The sequence below is a fragment of the Scyliorhinus torazame genome, chromosome 13, assembly GCF_047496885.1.
Source record: "Scyliorhinus torazame isolate Kashiwa2021f chromosome 13, sScyTor2.1, whole genome shotgun sequence".
Taxonomy (NCBI): Eukaryota; Metazoa; Chordata; class Chondrichthyes; order Carcharhiniformes; family Scyliorhinidae; genus Scyliorhinus; species Scyliorhinus torazame.
This window is the reverse complement of record NC_092719.1, coordinates 84,073,611-84,093,834: the sequence shown is the minus strand read 5'-3', so window position 1 is coordinate 84,093,834 and position 20,224 is coordinate 84,073,611. Positions and strand designations below refer to the sequence as shown.

General features: G+C 49.9%; 1 protein-coding gene across 2 annotated transcripts in view; it reads left to right on the top strand.

Annotated features, from left to right (window-relative positions):
- The first annotated feature begins 4,252 nt into the window (after positions 1-4,252).
- The window catches only part of ntn4 (netrin 4), a 102,377-nt gene continuing 86,405 nt past the window's right edge, over positions 4,253-20,224 (top strand). The window contains exons 1-2 of one of the 2 annotated variants that reach the window (XM_072471921.1): positions 4,253-4,929; positions 8,476-8,993. In XM_072471921.1, coding sequence (XP_072328022.1) covers positions 4,866-4,929; positions 8,476-8,993 — 582 coding nt within the window. In that variant the 5' untranslated portion in view covers positions 4,253-4,865. The remainder of the gene's footprint in view (positions 4,930-8,475; positions 8,994-20,224) is intronic. The other variant, XM_072471920.1, reaches the window with a different exon arrangement.

Sequence of the window (20,224 nt, the reverse complement as noted above, 5' to 3'; positions counted from 1 at the left end):
GCCACCAGCACCCCGAGCGTAGCATCTGCGGGGTCCAAGATATCATCCATCTCGTGTAATACCTGGAAAGAATTGGCGAGGGTGAGGGACTGACAAACATGAGGGCTTCTAACCCGGTACCCTCCAGTCCCCAATGGCTCCCCTTCCCCATCCACCTTCACATCCTTTGCCATCCCTCAGGATGCCATCCAACCTGCCCTGTCCACGTACCCCCGGCTGCAGCGGGTGCCCCTGGACACCGGACACCTGCTGTAACTTTACCTGGACTGAGCACTGGTTTCCTCATTGGTGCACACACCTACCCTCTGGTCCCGGGATTGTCCCGAATGCTGAGGTCCAGCCTCTGGATGTTTGAATGTATATATCTGTAGTGTTGAGTCCTCCACTGTTCAGGCAGAGTGTCCAGACATCTGATTGGGATGCTGGCAATAACTCTCACTTGAGACATGGCCCACAGGAACCCACTTAGGAGCTGTGAAGTGCAGACTTTACTACAATTGCCAATTCCCTATTAGCCTTTAGCCGCGTGGCCAGAGGCCGCTGCAGTCAGTGGGAGTTGTGGGTATTTGGCGAAACAGATAGGCGGGAGCTGGAGTTGCCCGCATTATGGGTACACACGATCCGGGGGTGGCATGGCGGACCCACGGGTGGCAAGACACTCACCTCCCTCCCCAGCCCAGGGACACCCCCCATCGATGATGCCCCCCCCAGACCGAGGGCATTGTCCCCCCTGGGGTCTAACCCCCCCCCCCCCCCCCACAAGCACTGGGGCAGCAACTCGAGTATCCCCGGGCTCACTGCCCGGGAGTAAAGATGTCTACTCACCTCCTCGGCTCCCCACATCAGCCATTCCGACAGCTTCATATTTTTAGAAAGGTGACTAATCGACGCCCGTGTGACCGCTTGTTGGGAAGATGGTTAGATCACGGGAGGCCGTTAGATAGGAGGCTGTTCCTGTTAATGGTATGGAGATTGGCTTTAATTGGAGATTATTGGTTTCTCGCCACGTCTAGGCAGGATCCGGTTCTCACCAAACAGGGACGAGCCGGTTAGATTGCAAACCGATCGGCGCCCAGCGCGATTCCCAATTCTGGTCTCTCCCATGATCTAACGGCTGTGTCCCACTCAAGTGCGAGGCGGTCATTAAAGTGTGCCCTCTAAATGTGGGCCAAACCGGTGAGAAACTCCCCAGGGCCCAAACAAGTGATGATGTGTGATAAGATAGTGGTGGGGACCTCACCAACAGAGCCGGCGGGAAACTCCTAGCAAAACCCACCATGAATTACACTTTTCCATTAGATCGCGCCCTGAATCTCTATTCATTGGACTTATGGGGTGGGATTCTCCATTTCTGAGACTAAGTGTTGACACCGACGCAGGATTCATGGAATTTCCAACAGCAAAACTGGTGCCAAACCTGGATCGATTCTGCAACTGTGGAGGAGTTAGCACTGGTGCCATGTGGAACACAATCGATTCCAATAAAAAACGGTGCTGGATTTGCTGGGTCCATGATTGCCACTCGGGAGATTGACAAGCTGCAGCCGCAAACACATTACAATCCCCACACACACTCATCCCAGTCAACAAGGTGGCACTGGTTGAGCTGGGGCATGCCCATCCACCTGTTGGGTCAGCTGGGGCCAGAGGGCACCCGGGGGAGTGGCCTGGGGGAACACCTTTACGACCCTTGGCCCAAATTTCACAGTGGGCTGTTAGCGGCGTGTGCAGCTGCATGACTGCCTTGCCGGCTGCGACAATGGTATTCCGTGCCGATCCACCCCGACCCCACAGCCCACCTCCTGGCCACCCCCCTCTACTCACCCAGCCCTGGCAGAAGCCCCTCGGTCAGCAAACTATGGTGATGTTGGACACTTTCCGTACCCTCTCTCTCTCCCTCAGCAACCACGACGCCGGTTTCACGATTTTTAAAAGGACAATTGAACTGCGCTGTTGGGAACTCGTCCCATTGGAGGCGGAGCATTGCAGAGGCCCCGGAGAATACCGGATGGGGCCCGCTAATGACATGCAAACAAAGTTTACTGTATGTGCATTCCGGAACGCATTGACGCCGCTGTCGAGGTGACGGAGAATTGCAATTTGGTGTCAAATTGGCGACCGCCGCGATTTTAGCGCTGGAATCTATTCTCTACCCCATCGCATTTCGCGAGTTCGCCGTCAGAAAACGGAGAATTCCGCCCATGACCTTAAATACTCGTGCAGTCCAGTTCGGTTTTAGTAACACCGCTGAAGTAGATGGGGGAGCAATGGAATCCCCTCCGGCTCCAGCGTCACTGACACTTCTCGTATTCCATAAGAAATAATAAAATGAGCCTCAACCTCCTACCTCGCGCACATTTCTGATCTTGGATGATATGCTTGCAATATTTGAATCTGCAGCTGCGTGTAAGGATTTTCTTGCACACCATAATTCGCTCATCCTGCACTCAAATGTACTGCTGTTGTTTGATTCACTCCCTTTCCATGTTGAGAAATCCCCGAATGGATTCTCCACTGCTGTCCACCTTCACCGGTCAATAAACACGTTTTGCTGCATGTGTGCTAGCTCATCATCTTGTAAATAGGGCACCAGCCAATTGCTCACCTTGCAAGCTGGAAGCAGAAATGGAGCGCATCAAAGCTATCCTGTGGGACAGCGGCTATTCTGATCAGACCATTGTTCAGTGTATCACACAAACTCACAAACTGGCCATTTTCCATCCTGAAAAGTACCCGGTGTACCTCGAATTACCCTGCAAAATAAGAAGTCTTACAACACCAGGTCAAAGTCTAACTGGCTTGTTTCAAATCACTAGCTTTCGGGGCACTGCTCCTTCCTCAAGTGAAGAGGTAGGTTCCAGAAACATATATATAAAGTCAAAGATGCAAGACAGATTTGTAAAGACTTAATTACCTGCAAATGCTCACATTCAAAGTATAGTCTTGCATCTTTGACTCTCTATATATGTTTCTGGAACCTACCTCTTCATTCACCTGAGGAAGCAGTGCTATGAACGCTAGTGATTCGAAACAAACCTGTTGGACTTTAACCTGGTGTTGTAAAACTTCTTACTGTGCTCACCCCAGTCCAACGCCGGCATCTCCACATCATGGCTTCCCTGCAAAAGGCAAAGTGTCTCAACAATGTGAATGCCAGGTTAAGCAAGCTGTTTAACACTGCTACTCTTGAGTAGTCTTTTTCACTGGCAGGAGATAATGGATGCATTTGTTTCTCGTTTTCCAAAAGTCCCTAGATTCTGGAAAGTGGGTTGAAAAACTGCACCTTTGTTCAAGAAAGGAGAAAGACAGAAAGCAGGTGTGATGCTGGACTGTCAGCCAATCAGCCTTTCCTCCACATTATCAATATCTTTATATCTGGTTGAAATGTTGAAAGAATTTTTTTAAACTATCTTTTTAACATAAATGATTTTTCTCCAGGGCCGCACAGGGCAGTGTTGCTGGAGATTGGTGTCCAATCCCTGGACCGGTCACCCATACAGCAGGCACCTCCCTCCCCCCCTACCTCCCCCCCCACTACATGCAGATTGCAGAGTTGCCCACCTCCCGTCACACTGGTCGACATGGGTTAAAAAATCTGGACGTGAGCAAACTGAGTGCCCTGGTTGAATGGGGATGGGGCCCCAGAGTTATTCCTGTGTCGCTTAAATAGCTTCAGCTTCTTCCCAGAATATCCAGAGTCCAACCGGAGAGAGGAAGCCAAATTCCCACAGAACAGAATCACTGGAATGAAACCGCCATAGGGTCCGGGGCTAACACAGAGTGCAGAGAGAGAGAGAAATAGAGGCAGGAATTGAGAGATTGGGAGAGCGAGAGAGGCAAAGAAATAGTGTGTGTGAGAGAGAGAGAGAGAAATAGAGAGAGATCCAGAGAGATACAGCAAAATAGTGAGACAGAGAAATAGAGGGAGTGAGACAGAGAAATTAAGAGAGAAATACAGAGAGAGATCCAGAGAGATACAGCAAAATAGTGAGACAGAGAAATAGAGGGAGTGAGACAGAGAAATTAGAGAGAGAAATAGAGAGAGATCCAGAGAGATCCAGCAAAATAGTGAGACAGAGAAATAGAGGGAGTGAGACAGAGAAATTAGAGAGAGAAATAGAGAGGTCCAGAAAGAGAGATAAAGCAAAATAGTGTGACAGAAAAATAGAGAGAGAAAAGAGAGGGGACAGGGCGAGGGGGGGGGGGGGGCAGAATGATACAAAGAGAGAGACAGGCAGATGAAGATAAACAAATATAGAGAGGGACACTAAGGAGTACAGAGATACAAACAGGGATAGAAAAAAGGCAGATTTGATAGAGAGCGACAGAAAGGAGATCCAGAGTGGGAGGGAAAAGAGAGGGGTCGAAAACAGATAGCCAGAGAGTTAAAGAGAAAGTTATTACAGAGAGAGAGAGATAAAGAGGAAAATAAACGGAATGAGGGAGGGAGAGAGGAAAATAAACGGAGACAGAGGGAAGAAGATATAGGGAGAAGGAAAGAGAATGAGACACAAAACCAGAAGATAAAGACAGGAATAGAGAAAGACAGGAGAATGTGTGGAGGAAGGACAATTGGGAGAGGGAGTGAAGGCTGAGAGGAGAGATATGAAACCCACAATTAGAGGGAGTGCAACCAGAGAGAGGGAGGGGAACTGTATATATACAGAGAGAGAGAGCGGGTCTGGGAGGAGAGGCAGCAGCAGACAGAGAGAGAGAGAGAGGCACAGTCTCCCGGAGTCGCCACTTTCCATGCGGAGTAGCAGCGAGCAGGAGGGATGCGGATGGTCAGGAGGTCCCGGGAAGGAGCAGCCTGACCCCGGGTTCCAGACAGCCTGAAGCCTCCATTCAGACTCAGGGCAGCGGAGATGAGCCGCTTGTGGATGGCCGCCTGTGTCCTGCTGTCCCTGGGCGGCCGGCCCCGCTCAGCCGGTAGGTAGCGAGACCCCTCCCTCCCCTCTGCCCTCACCCCTCCCTCCCCTCTGCCCTCACCCCTCCCTCCCTCTGCCCTCACCCCTCCCTCCCCTCTGCCCTCACTCCCCCCTCCCCTCTGCCCTCACCCCTCCCTCCCCTCTGCCCTCACCCCTCCCTCCCTCTGCCCTCACCCCTCCCTCCCCTCTGCCCTCACCCCTCCCTCCCTCTGCCCTCACCCCTCCCTCCCCTCTGCCCTCACTCCCCCCTCCCCTCTGCCCTCACCCCTCCCTCCCCTCTGCCCTCACCCCTCCCTCCCCTCTGCCCTCACCCCTCCCTCCCCTCTGCCCTCACCCCTCCCTCCCCTCTGCCCTCACCCCTCCCTCCCCTCTGCCCTCACCCCTCCCTCCCCTCTGCCCTCACCCCTCCCTCCCCTCTGCCCTCACCCCTCCCTCCCCTCTGCCCTCACCCCTCCCTCCCCTCTGCCCTCACCCCTCCCTCCCCTCTGCCCTCACCCCTCCCTCCCCTCTGCCCTCACCCCTCCCTCCCCTCTGCCCTCACCCCTCCCTCCCCTCTGCCCTCACCCCTCCCTCCTCTCTGCCCTCACCCCTCCCTCCCCTCTGCCCTCACCCCTCCCTCCCCTCTGCCCTCACTCCCCCCCTCCCCTCTGCCCTCACCCCTCCCTCCCCTCTGCCCTCACCCCTCCCTCCCCTCTGCCCTCACCCCTCCCTCCCCTCTGCCCTCACCCCTCCCTCCCCTCTGCCCTCACCCCTCCCTCCCCTCTGCCCTCACCCCTCCCTCCCCTCTGCCCTCACCCCTCCCTCCCCTCTGCCCTCACCCCTCCCTCCCCTCTGCCCTCACCCCTCCCTCCCCTCTGCCCTCACTCCCCCCCTCCCCTCTGCCCTCACTCCCCCCCTCCCCTCTGCCCTCACTCCCCCCCTCCCCTCTGCCCTCACTCCCCCCCTCCCCTCTGCCCTCACCCCCCCCTCCCCTCTGCCCTCACCCCTCCCTCCCCTCTGCCCTCACCCCTCCCTCCCCTCTGCCCTCACCCCTCCCTCCCCTCTGCCCTCACCCAACCCTCCCCTCTGCCCTCACCCAACCCTCCCCTCTGCCCTCACCCCTCCGCCCACACTCCTCCCTCCCTCACCTCTGCCCTCACGCCTCCCTCCCCTCTGCCCTCACCCCTCCCTCCCCTCTGCCCTCACCCCTCCCTCCCCTTTGCCCACACCCCCTCCTTCTGCCCTCACCCCCTCCTTCATTTCCCTCACCCTCTACTCTTCCTCCCTCACTCCCTTCCCTTCCCCTCTGCCCTCCTTCCCCTCTGCCCTCACTCCTTCCCCTCTGCCCTCACTCCTTCCACGCTGCCCTCACTCCTTCCCCTCTGCCCTCACTCCCTCACACTCTGCCTTCGTCCCCTTGTTCACTCACCCTCTGACCTCCCTTCCTCCCTCTGCCCTCCCTTCCCATTTACCCTCTGCCCTCCCTCCCTCCCTCCCTCTTTCCCCGTCTGCCCTCCCTCCCTCTGCCCTTCCTCCCTCATTCACCCTCTGCCCTCCCTCCCTCCCTCCCTCATTCCCCCTCTGCCCTCCTTCCCTCCCTCTGCCCTCCCTCCCTCCCTCCTCATTCCTCCTCTGCATTCCCTCCCTCCTCATTTCCCCTCTGCATTCCCTCCATCTGTCCTCAATCCCTCTCTGCCCTCCCTCCTTCCCCCACTGCACTCCGTCCCTCCTCATTCCCCCTCTGCCCTCCATCCTTCCTTCATTCCCCCTCTGCCCTCCCTCCCTCCCTCATTCCCCCTCTGCCCTCCCTTCCTCCCTCATTCCCCCTCTGTCCTCCTTCCCTCCCTCTGCCCTCCCTCCTTCCCTCATTCCCCCTCCGCCCTCCCTCTGCCCTCCTTCCCTCTACCCTCCTTCCCTTTGCCCTCCCTCCCTCTGCCGTCCCTCATTCCCTTCCTCCCTCATTACCTCCCTCCCTCATTCCCTCCCTCCCTCATTCCCCGTCTACCCTCCCTCCCTTGTTCACCTTCTGCCCTCCTTCATTTCCCCTCTGCCCTCCCTCCCTCGTTCCCCCTCTGCCCTCCCTCTCTCGTTCCCCCTCTGCCCTCCCTCCCTCATTCCCCCTCTGCCCTCCCTCCCTCGTTCCCCCTCTGCCCTCCCTCCCTCGTTCCCCCCCTGCCCTCCCTCCCTCGTTCCCCCCCTGCCCTCCCTCCCTCGTTCCCCCCTGCCCTCCCTCCCTCGTTCCCCCCCGCCCTCCCTCCCTCGTTCCCCCCCTGCCCTCCCTCCCTCGTTCCCCCTCTGCCCTCCCTCCCTCGTTCCCCCTCTGCCCTCCCTCCTTCGTTCCCCCTCTGCCCTCGTTCCCCCTCTTTCACTCGCTCTCATTTCGTCACTTCCCTCACCTCTTCCCTCACTCCCTCTCGTGTGCTTCTTTGTAGAATTCCCCCCCCCCCCAAGTTGTGAACAGTTTGTGACCTTTTGATGTCTGTCCACAAACCGAGAACATTAACCCCACTGGATTCTAGCTCTTGCCTCTGAGAATTATTTCCCAGGTTAACTCCAAGAGGTAAACGACAGAGACCAACATCACTGCCCTGACTACTCTGTGGAGACCCGGAACTGACCAATCATGGGGGGAGAACAACTGGACATTGGCTACAAACTGACCAATCCTAGGGAGAGAGACTGGAGGCACCATAGCAACAAACCAATCAATCGCAGGGCAGACTGACCAATCAGAGGAGAAAGCAACTGGACCAGGGCATCAAACTGACCAATCACAGGGGACAGTTAGAAGTCTTACAACACCAGGTTAAAGTCCAACCTGTGTTTCGAATTACTAGCTTTCGGAGCACTGCTCCTTCCTCAGGTGAATGAAGAGGTAGGTTCCAGAAACATATATATATATAGACAGCGTCAAAAATGCAAGACGATCTGCAAGACCAATCCCTGGACTGGGGTCAAACTGACCAATCACAGGGGCTGTGATTTTGTCTATATACCACCCCAGTCCAACGCCGGCATCTCCACATAATCACAGGGGTGGCAGTAACTGGACTGGGGGACAAACTGACCAATCATAGGGGAGGCAGTAACTGGACTGGGGGACAAACTGACCAATCACAGGGGAGGCAGTAACTGGACTGGGGGACAAACTGACCAATCTCAGGGGAGGCATTAACTGGACTGTGGTCAAAATGACCAATGACCAGCAGGACTAAAAGAGGGAGCGATTAGATTTGGAATAATTTCAGGTTGAGGAGTGACCATAGTTTGTACTGATGTCCCTCACTTCACTGCACCAAATCCATGCCTCAAGATGACCCAATTTGAAATTAGATGAAAAGTAAACTTGCGTCTGAATGGTATTTATGAGAGGAATATATATATATAGCTAACTTTAAAAAAATAATAATCTCTCTCGTTCTGTCAGATCAGGGTGAAAGTGGATTGAACTTTGGAGTCAAACTTTTGAGAGCTATTTTGGGGCTACACGTTGGTGACGTGTGCCGTGTGTGGGATTGATGTACGAGGAATGGGTTGTAATTTGGATACCTGTTTGTCTCCCTTTCAGGATCCATAGGTGTGCCTGGGGTGAGGCGACACTGTGAGTCTGGAGCCTGTAACCCTCGGCTGGGGAACCTGGCAGCAGCCAGAGAGCTACGAGCCAGCACCACCTGTGGCATTAACTCCACCGAGCTCTTCTGTTCATACTCAGGGAGGGGCTGTGAGGATCCACCGAGCTGTGCGAAGTGTAGTGCGACCCATGGCCACCCGGCCACTGCGATGACTGATTCCTCATTCCGATTCCCACACACCTGGTGGCAGTCAGCTCCAGGGAGCTATAAAGAAACCATCCAGCTGGATCTGGAGACTTACTTTTACTTCACCCACCTGATCATGATCTTTAAATCTCCTAGGCCTGCTGCCATGGTTCTGGAACGTTCCCAAGATTTTGGTTCCACTTGGAAACCTTACAAGTACTTTGCCATGAACTGTAATGACACCTTTGGACTCCCAGATGATCAGAATGGGGTCGGGGCGATTTGTACTTCCAGATATTCGAATCCGCTTCCTTGTACCCGAGGAGAGGTAGTAATCTTCCACATGTATAGCTGAATGATGCTTGGGTGTAAATGGCTTGTTTGAGATAGAAACATATTGCATTTATATAGCGCCTTTCACATCCTCAGGACACTTACACGATGGATGACTCTACAAACAGCAATTACCCCGCTTCAGGTGTTCTTTGAGGGATTAGCCATATATCCTCTTTTTCATCAAATCTTCCACATCCACCCAAAAGTGCAGATGGGACCTCAGTTTAACATCTCCACCAGAAAACGGTACCTCCAACAGTGCAGTACTCCTTCAGGAATGCACTGGGAATGCTACCCTAGATTATGTGCTCAAGCCTGAAGTGAAACTTGAATGCACTACCCACAAGCCTAAGCAATCTAAACAAAGGGTTGATACATCCCTGTGATTCAGTTGGTAGCACATTCACCTCTGAGGCATTAGGTCCTGGGTTCAAATCCCACTACAAGGGTTTGAGCACAGATATTCAGGCTGATACCCTGGTGTGATATTGAGGGAGTGCTGCACTGTTGGGGGTACTGGCATTTGGATTGAACATTAAGCCAAGGCCCTGTCTGCCCTCTCGGGAGGATATTAAAAGCTTCCAAGGGTGCTATTTTGAAGAAGAGCTGGGTAGTTCTATCCAGTCTCCTGGCCAATATTTATATCTCAATCAACATTACACAAAACATATGATCACATTGCTGTTTGTTGTAGCTTGTTGTGCATAAATTGGACGTTGGGTTCCCTGCACTAGAACAATGAGCACATTTCAATTTCATTGGTTGTAAAACGCTCTGAGACATCCAACAAGCCAATATTAAGTATAGTACATGAGTAGCGACACCTATAACTTTATCCCCCATATGTATCACTCGCTTCATATTAGGGGTGACACACTTGTCAGCTGTAAGTTTGTTTGACTTAGTTTGAATATTATGATTGGTGGTTAAGCTCAGGGACGAGGACAGACACCAGCATGTAGGTTGAGTTACAAATGGGCAAAATCTTCTTTTGGTCACATTGCCGATGTTTCTCACGCTTCAAAGCAGGAATGATAACCATTCCATCGCTTCTTCAATCTCAGGGCCAAAATTTGCTTTCCACAAACTCAATGGGAGGTGAACACAGCAGCTTGTCATTTTGATTAGTGAGTAATTTAACGCACCACAGCACCTCCACTCGCCCCCGCCCATCTTTTTCCAATTTCTATGCAAGACCTTTCAGGTGCTTCATCCAATTCCCTTTAGAAAGCCTCGATTATATCTGCCTTCTCTACACTCTCAGGCAATTCATTCCAAACCAAAACTGCGTAGAAAAGCTTTTCCTCATGTCGCTTTTAGTTCTTTTATCAATCACTTTCAATCTGTGCCAGTTGGTTCTCAACTGTTTCATCAATGGGAACAATTTGTCTGTATCTATTCTGTCTAGACCTGTCATGATTTTTGAACATCTATGTCAAAGTTCAGTTGTACTGGGTATTGGTGAAACCACGGGCTGGATTCTCTGTTTTTGGGACTATATCCCACGCCGTCGTAAAAACTGACTTTTCATGCCAGAAAAACTGGTGTGAAAAGGCCGCATTTTCATAGCCCTGCAGAGGGCTAGCAGGGACCCGGCGTGAAACTAGCAGCTTTAGCTGCAGATACGGGCCCCCACACTTCCGGGTCAGAGGCCATGCATGTGCACGGCGGAGGCCGCTCCGTGGCAAACTCAGACCGCGGAGCTGGACCTCCCAAATAGTGCCCCCAAACGGCCGCACGCCCATCCCGGACCACCTGCTCAAGAATACGAGGGCCCACATATGAGGGTCCCCCTGCCCTCCGATCGGCCCGCCCCCGCCCATGGCGGCCGCGGACTGAGTCCGCAGCTGCCACGCGAGTATCCCGAATGACTGGGACCATGTTAGATCCACGCCATTGGGACTTCAGCCGGTGGGGGGGCGGAGAATGGCGGGGCGGGCCTCCAGCAATGGCTGCAGGTAGGCGATAAGCGGCATACCTCCCGGGAATGCCGCTTTTCGGGGCCCGGAGAATCGGGGAACTGGTGCCAGTCCCGATTCCGTGTGCGGAAATGGATTCTCCGCCCCGGCTCCGGATGCGATTTCGGCGACGGGGTGCGGAGAATCCAGCCCCACACCTGGACGATTGTGTACAGTATGGGTCTCCTTATTTAAGGAAAGATGTAAATGTATTAGAAGCAGTTCAGAGAATGTTTACTAAACAAGCAATTGGCGGCTTGTCTTATGAGGAAAGGGTGGAAAGGGTTAGGCTTGCATCCGCTGGAGTTTAGAAGAGTAAGAAGTGACCTGATTGAAACCTTTTAAGATCCTGAGGGGTAGTGACGGAGTGGATGTTTCCTCTTGTCGGAGAATTTAGAACCTGTTTATAGTTAAGGGATTGCTTATTTAAGACCGAGATGAGGAGAAATATTTTCCCTGTGTGTCGTGAGCCTGTGTGTCAAAAGGCAGTGGAAGCAGAATCTTTGAATATTTTTAAGGCAGAGCGAGATAGATTCTTGATTAACAAGGGGGTGAAAGGTTATCGGGGTGAAAGGTCATCGGGAGCGGCAGGAATGTGGGATTGAGGTTACAATCCAATCAGCCATCATCTTATTGAATGACGGAGCAGGCTCGAGGGGCCGAGTGGCACCCTCATGCTCCTAATTTGTATGTTCCTCTCCACGTTCTTTTCTCTAAAGGGAATAGTCCGAGCTTCTCCAATATAATAATAATCTTTATTGTCACAAGTAGGCTTACATTAACACTGCAATGAAGTTACTGTGAAAAGCCCCTAGTAACCACATTCCGGCGCCTGGTCGGGTACACGGAGGGAGAATTCAGAATGTCCAAATTACCTAACAGCACGTCTTTCGGGATACGTGGGAGGAAACCGGTGCACCCGGAGAAAACCCACGCAGATGTGGGGAGAACGTGCAGACTCCACACAGACAGTGACCCAAGCCGGGAATCGAACCTGGGACCCTGGTGCTGTGAAGCAAAAGTGCTAACCACTGAGCCACAGTGCCGCCCACAATATATCCATATCACTGAAAGCCCTCATCCCTTGTGCCATTTTTCTAAATATTTTCTGCACTCTCTCTAAAGCCTTCATATCCTCCCTAAATTGCGCTACCCAGAACTGGACACAATACTCCAGTTGAGGCTGGGCTAGTGTTTAATGAAGGTTCATCATAGCTTCCTTTGCTTCTGTACTCTCTGGTCAGGACTCTCCATCCGTTTGTTGGCAGCGGGGTTCTCAGGTCCCGCTGGCAGGTTTCCCGGTGGTGTTGGGTGGCTTCAATGGGAATCCCCATCGACAGCTGCGGGAGCAGAGAATCCCACCACGAACTCCTCCCGCTGTCGAGGAACACATGGCTGGGAGGCTGGAGAATCCCACTCTCTGTCTCTGTTTTTATGTAGCTCAGAGTCCTGTATGTTTTTAACCATTTTCTCGACCTGCCCTGCACATATAATCCGAATCTCTTTGTTCCATTACCCCCTTTGAATTATAGCCTTTATTTTACGTTGTGTCTCCTTGTTCTTTCGAGCCAAATATATCCCTTCACAACTTTGCATTCAATTTGCATTCAATTTCATTGTTACTTGAAGGTTAATCAATGACGGAACAGTGGGAGGCATTCAAGGAAGAGATAGTGAGGATTCCGAGCAAATATATTCCTGAAAAGAAAGTGAGTGGGCCCCTCAGATCCAGAGCCCCTTGTCTATTAAGAGTATCCAGGGTGGAAGAAGACAGGAAAGGGAAGCTAGTGTCAGATCCCGAGAGATCGATGCTCCGGAAAGACACGAGGAGTTGAGAAAGTGCGAAGGTGAAAAGAAAAAAGAAAATCGCAAAAGTAAAGAGAGGGTACAAAAAAATATTGTCAAGTGAAATGAAGACAAACCCAAAGTTTTATAAATGCATCGAGAGCAAAGGGATCACAAAAGTAGGAGTCGGGCCTATCCGAAACCTAAAAAGGATAGTCTGTGTGTGGAGGTGGGAGGTGTGGCATGGTTCTTATTGAATATTTTGCATCTGTGTTAACAAAGAAGGGTCAATGCAGATATTGTAGTTAAGGAGGAGGTGAGAGGTTTAGCACCTTAGAAAGTGGATCACCAGGCCTGGATGTCATGTACCTCAGGCTGTTAGAAGTAACAAGGGAAGGAATGGCAGGGGCTCTAATCACCATTTCCTGATCCTGCCAGACTACAGACATGGTGCTGGAGGACAGATAATCGTGTTCCATTGTTTAAAAAGGGAGAAAGCAATAGCCTGCGGGATGCCAGTCAGCCAAACCTTGGTGGTGTGAAAATTGTCAGAAAAAGTTCTGAGGGACACTATTCCTCATCACAGTAGCACAAGTGGCTAGCACTGTGGCTTCACAGCGCCAGGGTCCCAGGTTCGATTCCCGGCTTGGGCCACTGTCTGTGCGGAGTCTGCATGTTCTCCCTGTGTGTGCGTGGATTTCCTCCGGGTGCTCCGGTTTCCTCCCACAGCCCAAAGACGTGCAGGTTAGGTGGACTGTCCATGATAAATTGCCGTTAGTGCCCAAAAAGATTAGGAGGGGTTATTGGGTTACAGGGATAGGGAGGAAGTGAGGGCTTAAGTGGGTCGATGGCCTCCTTCTGCACTGTATGTTCTATGTTCTATCATTACGAAAGATATGGATTAACCAAGAATAGTCAGCATGAATTTGTTAAAGGAATGTTTCCAGCTCCCCAGCAATGTGTTTCTCGGAGGCACGTCGTTCGCTGGCGGCAGGATTCTATCTTCCCGTTGCTTGTCAATGATATTTCCTCATTGTAATCACCCAGCGTCGCAGGGAGGCGCGCAGGCGTGGGTGCGCTGCCAACGGGAAAAGTGAATCTCAACAACCGGAGAATTCTGGCCGTCATGTCTGACCAACTTGACTGAATGTTTTGAGAAGGATTGAGGGGGGTAGCGCATTTGATGTAGTTTGTGTGGATTTTAACAAGGCTTTTGACAAGGTCTCACATGTCAGACTGGTCAGAAGAATAAATGTCCATGGGATCCAAGGGTAAATGGCAATTTGGAAAGTTCAATCTAAAATCAGTTGTCGCAGGAAGCAAAGGGCAATGTCAACGGGTATTTTTGGGACTTGACGGGGTCCGAACTGGGTCCATGCTGTTCATGGTATATATCAACGATGTAGACATAAATGTAAGAGATATGATTAAGAAGTTGCTGGATGATACAAAAATTGTCCGTGTGGTTGATATTGAAGAAGTAAGCTGTAGACAAAAGGAAGATATCAACAGAATATTTGCTTTCATAGAAAGCAAAGAGTGGGGATTAATGGGTGTTTCTCAGGTTGGCAATCAGTAGCTAGTGGTGTCCCTCAGGGATCAGTTTTGGACCCACAATTGTTCACAATTTACATAGATGATTTGGAGTTGGGGACCAAATGCAATGCGTCCAAGTTTGCAGACAACACTAAGATGAGTGGTAAAGCAAAAAGTGCAGAGGACACTGGAAGTCTGCAGAGAGATTTGGATAGGTTAAGTGAATGGGCTAGGGTCTGCCAGATGGAATACAATGTTGACAAATGTGAGGTTATCCATTTTGGTAGGAATAATAGCAAAAGGGATTATTATTTAAATGATAAAATATTAAAACATGCTGCTGTGCAGAGACTTGGGTGTGCTAGTGCATGAGTCGCAGAAAATTGGTTTACAGGTGCAACAGGTGATTAAGAAGGCAAATGGAATTTTGTCCTTCATTGCTAGAGGGATGGACTTCAAGACTAGGGAAGTTATGCTGCAATTATATAAGGTGTTAGTGAGGCCACACCTGGAGTATTGTGTTCAGTTTTGGTCTCCTTACCTGAGAAAGGACGTACTGGCGCTGGAGGGTGTGCAGAGGAGATTCACTACGTTAATCCCAGAGCTGAAGGGGTTGGATTACGAGGAGAGGTTGAGTAGCCTGGGACTAAATTCTTTGGAATTTAGAAGGATGCGGGGGGATCTTATAGAAACATATAAGATTATGAAGGGAATAGATAGGATAGATGCGGGCAGGTTGTTTCCACTGGCGGGTGAAAACAGAACTAGGGGGCATCGCCACAAAATAAGGGGAAGTAGATTTAGGACTGAGCTTAGGAGGAACTTCTTCACCCAAAGGGTTGTGAATCTATGGAATTCCTTGCGCAGTGAAGCAGTAGAGGCTCCTTCATTAAATGTTTTTAAGATAAAGATAGTTTTTTTAAGTCTCAAGGGATTAAGGGTTATGGTTTTCGGGCCGGAAAGTGGAGCTGAGTCCACAAAAGATCAGCCATGATCTCATTGAATGGCGGAGCAGGCTCGAGGGGCCAGATGGCCTAGTCCTGCTCCTAATTCTTATGTTCTTATGACTGGTCAGGTGGGAAGAAAAGTGCCAAACTGAATTCAATCCAGAGAGGTGTGAGGCGATGCATTTGTGCAAGGTTAACAAGGGAAGGGAAAACACAATAAAAGGTAGGATATTGAGAAGTGTGCGGAACAGAGGGATCTTGGAATGCATGTCCATAATCCCTGAAGGTAACAAGTCAAATGGTTAAGAAGACATACGGGATACATGTCACTGTAAGGTGAGTAAAAGAATATAAAATTATGTTGGATCTGGATCAACACTAATTAGATCGCAGCTAGAGTACATTTTACAGTTCTGATCATCACATTATAGTAAGGATATGATCACACCAGAGAGGTGCAGAAGACATTTCAAGAGGATGTTACCAGAAATAAAGAATTTTAGCTAATGGTACATAGAGGTATTTCTGAGGAGAGATTTAATTGAGCTGCATAAAAGTATGAGGGGCCTAGATAGAGTGGGTAAGAAGCGTCTACATTCCTGAGCAGAGAGGTAGGTGAGAAGGGAGGGCATCGATTTAAAGTAATTGGTAGATGGATTAGGTGGAAGTTGACGAGTAATGGCGGGGGAAGCTTTGCAGTGCAGCCAGTTTTGGAGAGGAACAGGGAGGTGAAGGAGTAGGTGCTCAGTTGCATGTTCTGATCAATGTGTGAGCTCTGATGAATTCCAGCAAAGCCACAAAAAGAGTGTGAATCTCATTGCCAGAGACAAGGTCGGGATTCTCCGTTGGATTACACCGAAATCACGAAACACGACTGGGCGGAGAATCGGTTCCGACGCTAAAATCACGGTGGGCACCAATTTGACACCAAATCACTATTCTCCGTCACCTCACCAGCGGCGTCAATGCAGTCCGGAACCGTTTGCATATCATTAGCGGGCAGGGTGTGGATGTTGAAGGTGGTGGATGGGGTGCCAATCAGATGGGCAGCTTTGACCTGGATGTTGAGCTTCTTCAGTGTTGTTGGAGCTGCACTCATCCAGGCAAGTGGAGCATATTCCATCACATTCCTAACTTGTGCCTTGTAGATGGTGGACAGGCTTGGGGAGTCAGGAGGTGAGCTACTCTCCACAGAATTATCAGCCTCTGACCTGCTATTATAGCCACAGACAGATGGCTGATACAGTTCAGTATCTGGTCAATGGTAAGCCCCCAGGATATTGCTAATGGGCCATTCAGCAATGGCAATGCTATTGAATATGAAGGAAAAGTAGTTAGATTCTCTCGTGTAGATGGTCATTGCCTGGCACTTGTATGGCACGAAGGATAATTGCCACTTGCCAGTCCAAGCCTAAAAGCTGTCAAGGCAGGAATTTGCCTGTGACGCTGGCATTCGAGAAGACTTTGAATGCGGTCGCAGTTGTGTAAATGGAGGGGTGAAGGGAGGAAGTATCTGTGAATTGGGAAAAGTACCATTTGCATAGGATAGTACAGCATAGGATAGCACAGGAGACCATTTGGCCCATCAAGCCTGTGCTGGCTTTCTCAAAGAACAGTCCAGTTAGTCCCACTCCCTTCCTCGTTCCCTATATCCTCCAATTTTCTTTCTTCAGTTAATTTGAAGAATTCCTGATGGACTTCATCCTAGGGTCTTAAAAGAAGTAATAGTTGGTGCATTGGTTTTAATTTTCCAAAATTCCCTATATTCTGTAAAGGTCCCATCACATTTGAAATTAGGAAATGTGACTTCTCTGTTCAAGAAAGGAGGGCAACAGAAAGCAGGAAAGGACAGGCCAGTTAGCTGAAAACCTGTCAGAGGGAAATTGAGGGAATTTAATATTAAGGAGGTTACAGTGAGGCACTGAGAAAATCTCAGTATAATCAGGCAGAGTCATTATGGTTTTGTGAACTGAAAATTAAGTTTGATTAATTTATTGGAGTTCTTTGAGTAAGTAACAAACAACATGGATAAAGGGGAACCTGTGGGTGTGCTGTACTTAGATTTTCAGAAAGCATTTGACAAGATGGAAAATCAAAGCTTACTATGCAAAACCTCATGGTGGAGGGGATAACATCTTCGCATGGATAGAGGATTGATCAGCAAACGGGAAGCAGAGAGAAGGGACAGTGGGTCTTTTTTGGGGTTGACAAGCTGTGACTGGTGGTATGCCACAGGGATCAGTGCTGGGGCCTCAACTATTTACAGTTTATATAAAGAACCAGGATGAAGGGACTGATGGTATGATTGCTAAATTTGCTGCTGACACAAAGGTCGGTAGTAAATTGTGAAGAGACAGGTTATACTGGAAATATATAAAAAGTTAGTTCGGCCACAACTTGAGTACTGCATGCCATTCTGGTCAGCCCAGAGGAGATTTATTAAGATGTTGCCAGGACTGAAAAATTGGAGCTATGAGGAAAGATTGGATAGGATGTGGCTCCTCTCCTTGGAGCAGTGGAGGCTGAGGGAAATATGATTGGGACGTGGAAAATTGTGAGGGGGGGGGGGGGCATAGATTTGAAGTGATTGAAGGATTAGAAGGAAGATGAGGGGGGACCTTTTACCCAGAGGGTTGTGGAGATCTGGAACTTGCTGCCTAATTGAAAATTGAAAAGGTGTCTGGATATGGACTTCGAATGCTGTAACGTGCAGGGCCTATGGACCAAATTGCTAGAAAGTGGGATTAAGCTGGCTGGCTCATTTTTCGGCCGACGCAGACATGATGGACCGAGTGGCCTCTTTCTGTCTATAAACATTATTTGGTTCAGTGGTCTTAAGGACTCTGCAGAGGGACATAGATGTGCTAAGTGAGTGGGCAAATAAAATGGCAAATGGAGTCTTATGTGGGAAAATGTGAACTTGTCCAGAAACATTGGCAGGAAGAATAGAAAAACAGCAAATTGATGAACTACAGAGAGCTGGCAGAACTTTGAGGTACAGACGGATCTGGGTGTCCTGGTACATAAATCAGAAAACGATAGTCTGCAGGTACAGCAAGTGATTAGGAAGGCAAATGAAACATTGCTGTTTATTACAAGGAGAATGGAATATAAAAGAAGGTGGGAAAGTAAGGTAAGGTAGCACTGTGGCTTCACAGTGCCAGGGTCCCAGGTTCGATTCCCGGCTTGGGTCACTGTCTGTGCGGAGTCTGCACGTTCTCCCCGTGTGTGCGTGGGTTTCCTCCGGGTGCTCCGGTTTCCTCCCACAGTCCAAAGATGTGCAGGTTAGGTGGATTGGCCATGCTAAATTGCCCTGAGTGTCCAAAAATGTTAGGAGGGGTTATTGGGTTACGGGATAGGGTGGAAGTGAGGGCTTAAGTGGGTCGGTGCAGGCTCGATGGGCCCAATGGCCTCCTTCTGTACTGTATGTTCTATGTTCTATGCCTTGCTATAGTTGTACAAAGTGTTGATGAGACCACATCAGGAGTAATTTTGGATTCCTTATTTAAGAAAGGATATAAATGCATTAGAAGCTGTTCATAGAATTTCATAGAATTTACAGTGCAGAAGGTACAGTTCAGAGAAGGTTCAATCAACTGATTCCTACAATGGGGGTTGACCTATTGAGGAAAGGTTGGAAAGGCTGGGCCCGAGAGACTTTTAGAAGATTGAGAGGTGATCTTACTGAAACATATAGGATCCTGAGGAGATTTGACAGGATGGATGCTGAGAGGATGTTCCCCCTGTGGGAGAGACTAGAACTCGGGGGCACTGTTAAAAATAAGGGATTTCCCATTTAAGATGGAGAGGAGAAGATGTTTATTATCTCAGAGGGACGTGGATCTTTGGAAGCCTCTTCCCCAGAGAGCAGTGGAGGCAGGGTCAGTGAATATTTTCAAGGCAGAAGTAGATAGATTCTTGACTGATAAGGAAGTTAGAGGTTATCAGGGATAAGTGGAATATGCAGTTGAAGCCATGATCTTATTGAATGCTGGAGCAGGCTCATGGGGCCAAATGGCCTATTCCTCTTACTTTATATGTTCATGTTTATTTATTCAACTCCCTTTTGAAAGTCCCTATCGATCCTGTATCCACGATTACCTCAGGCAGTATATTCCAGATCCTAACCACTCACAGGTCACCTCTGGCACTTCTGCCAATCACCTTAAATCTGTGATTATCAACCTTCGTCCACTGGAATCAGTTTCCATCGAATCCCTACAGTGCAGAAGGAGGCCATTCAGCCCATCAAGTCTGCACCAACACTCTGAAAGAGTACCCTAACTAGGCCCACACCCCCACATTATCCCCGTGACCCCGCACATTGATCATGACGAGTTCACCTAACCTGCACATCTTTGGAGTGTGGGAGGAAACCGGAGCACCCGGAGGAAACCCACGCAGACACGGGGAGAACGTGCAAATCCCGCACAGTCAACCAAGGCCGGAATCGAACCTGGGCCCCTGGCGTTGTGAGGCAGCAGTGCTAACCACTGTGCCACCGTGCTTTTTCGCTTTATTTACTCTGTCTAAATCCTTCATGATTTCAAATGCATTTTCCAGATCTGCTGTTAGCCTTCTCTCCTCTCGAAGAAATATCCCAGTTTCTCCCAATCTCTGTAATCTCAGGAACTATCCTAGTGAATCTCTTCTGTACTTATTTCAGGAGTTTCACATCTTTCCTGAAGTGTGCTGCCCAGAATTGAACCCAAAACTGAGGCTGAGACAGAGGTAGTGTTTTACATAGTTTTAGCAAAACTTCCTAACTTTTACACTGTACGCCTGTTAATAAAGCCAAGGATCCCATATGTTTTATTAACTAATAACCCCACAGGTTTACCAACCACCTAACAAATTTTATATATTCACCACCAGCTCTCTGTTTTTAAAATTGTGCCATTTAGTTCCGAGTGAACGTGCAAAAGTACCTGTTGATTGGGGTGGGAAGATATTTGTGAAACTCATACCAATAAAACAAATAGTGGCGTATTACTGTA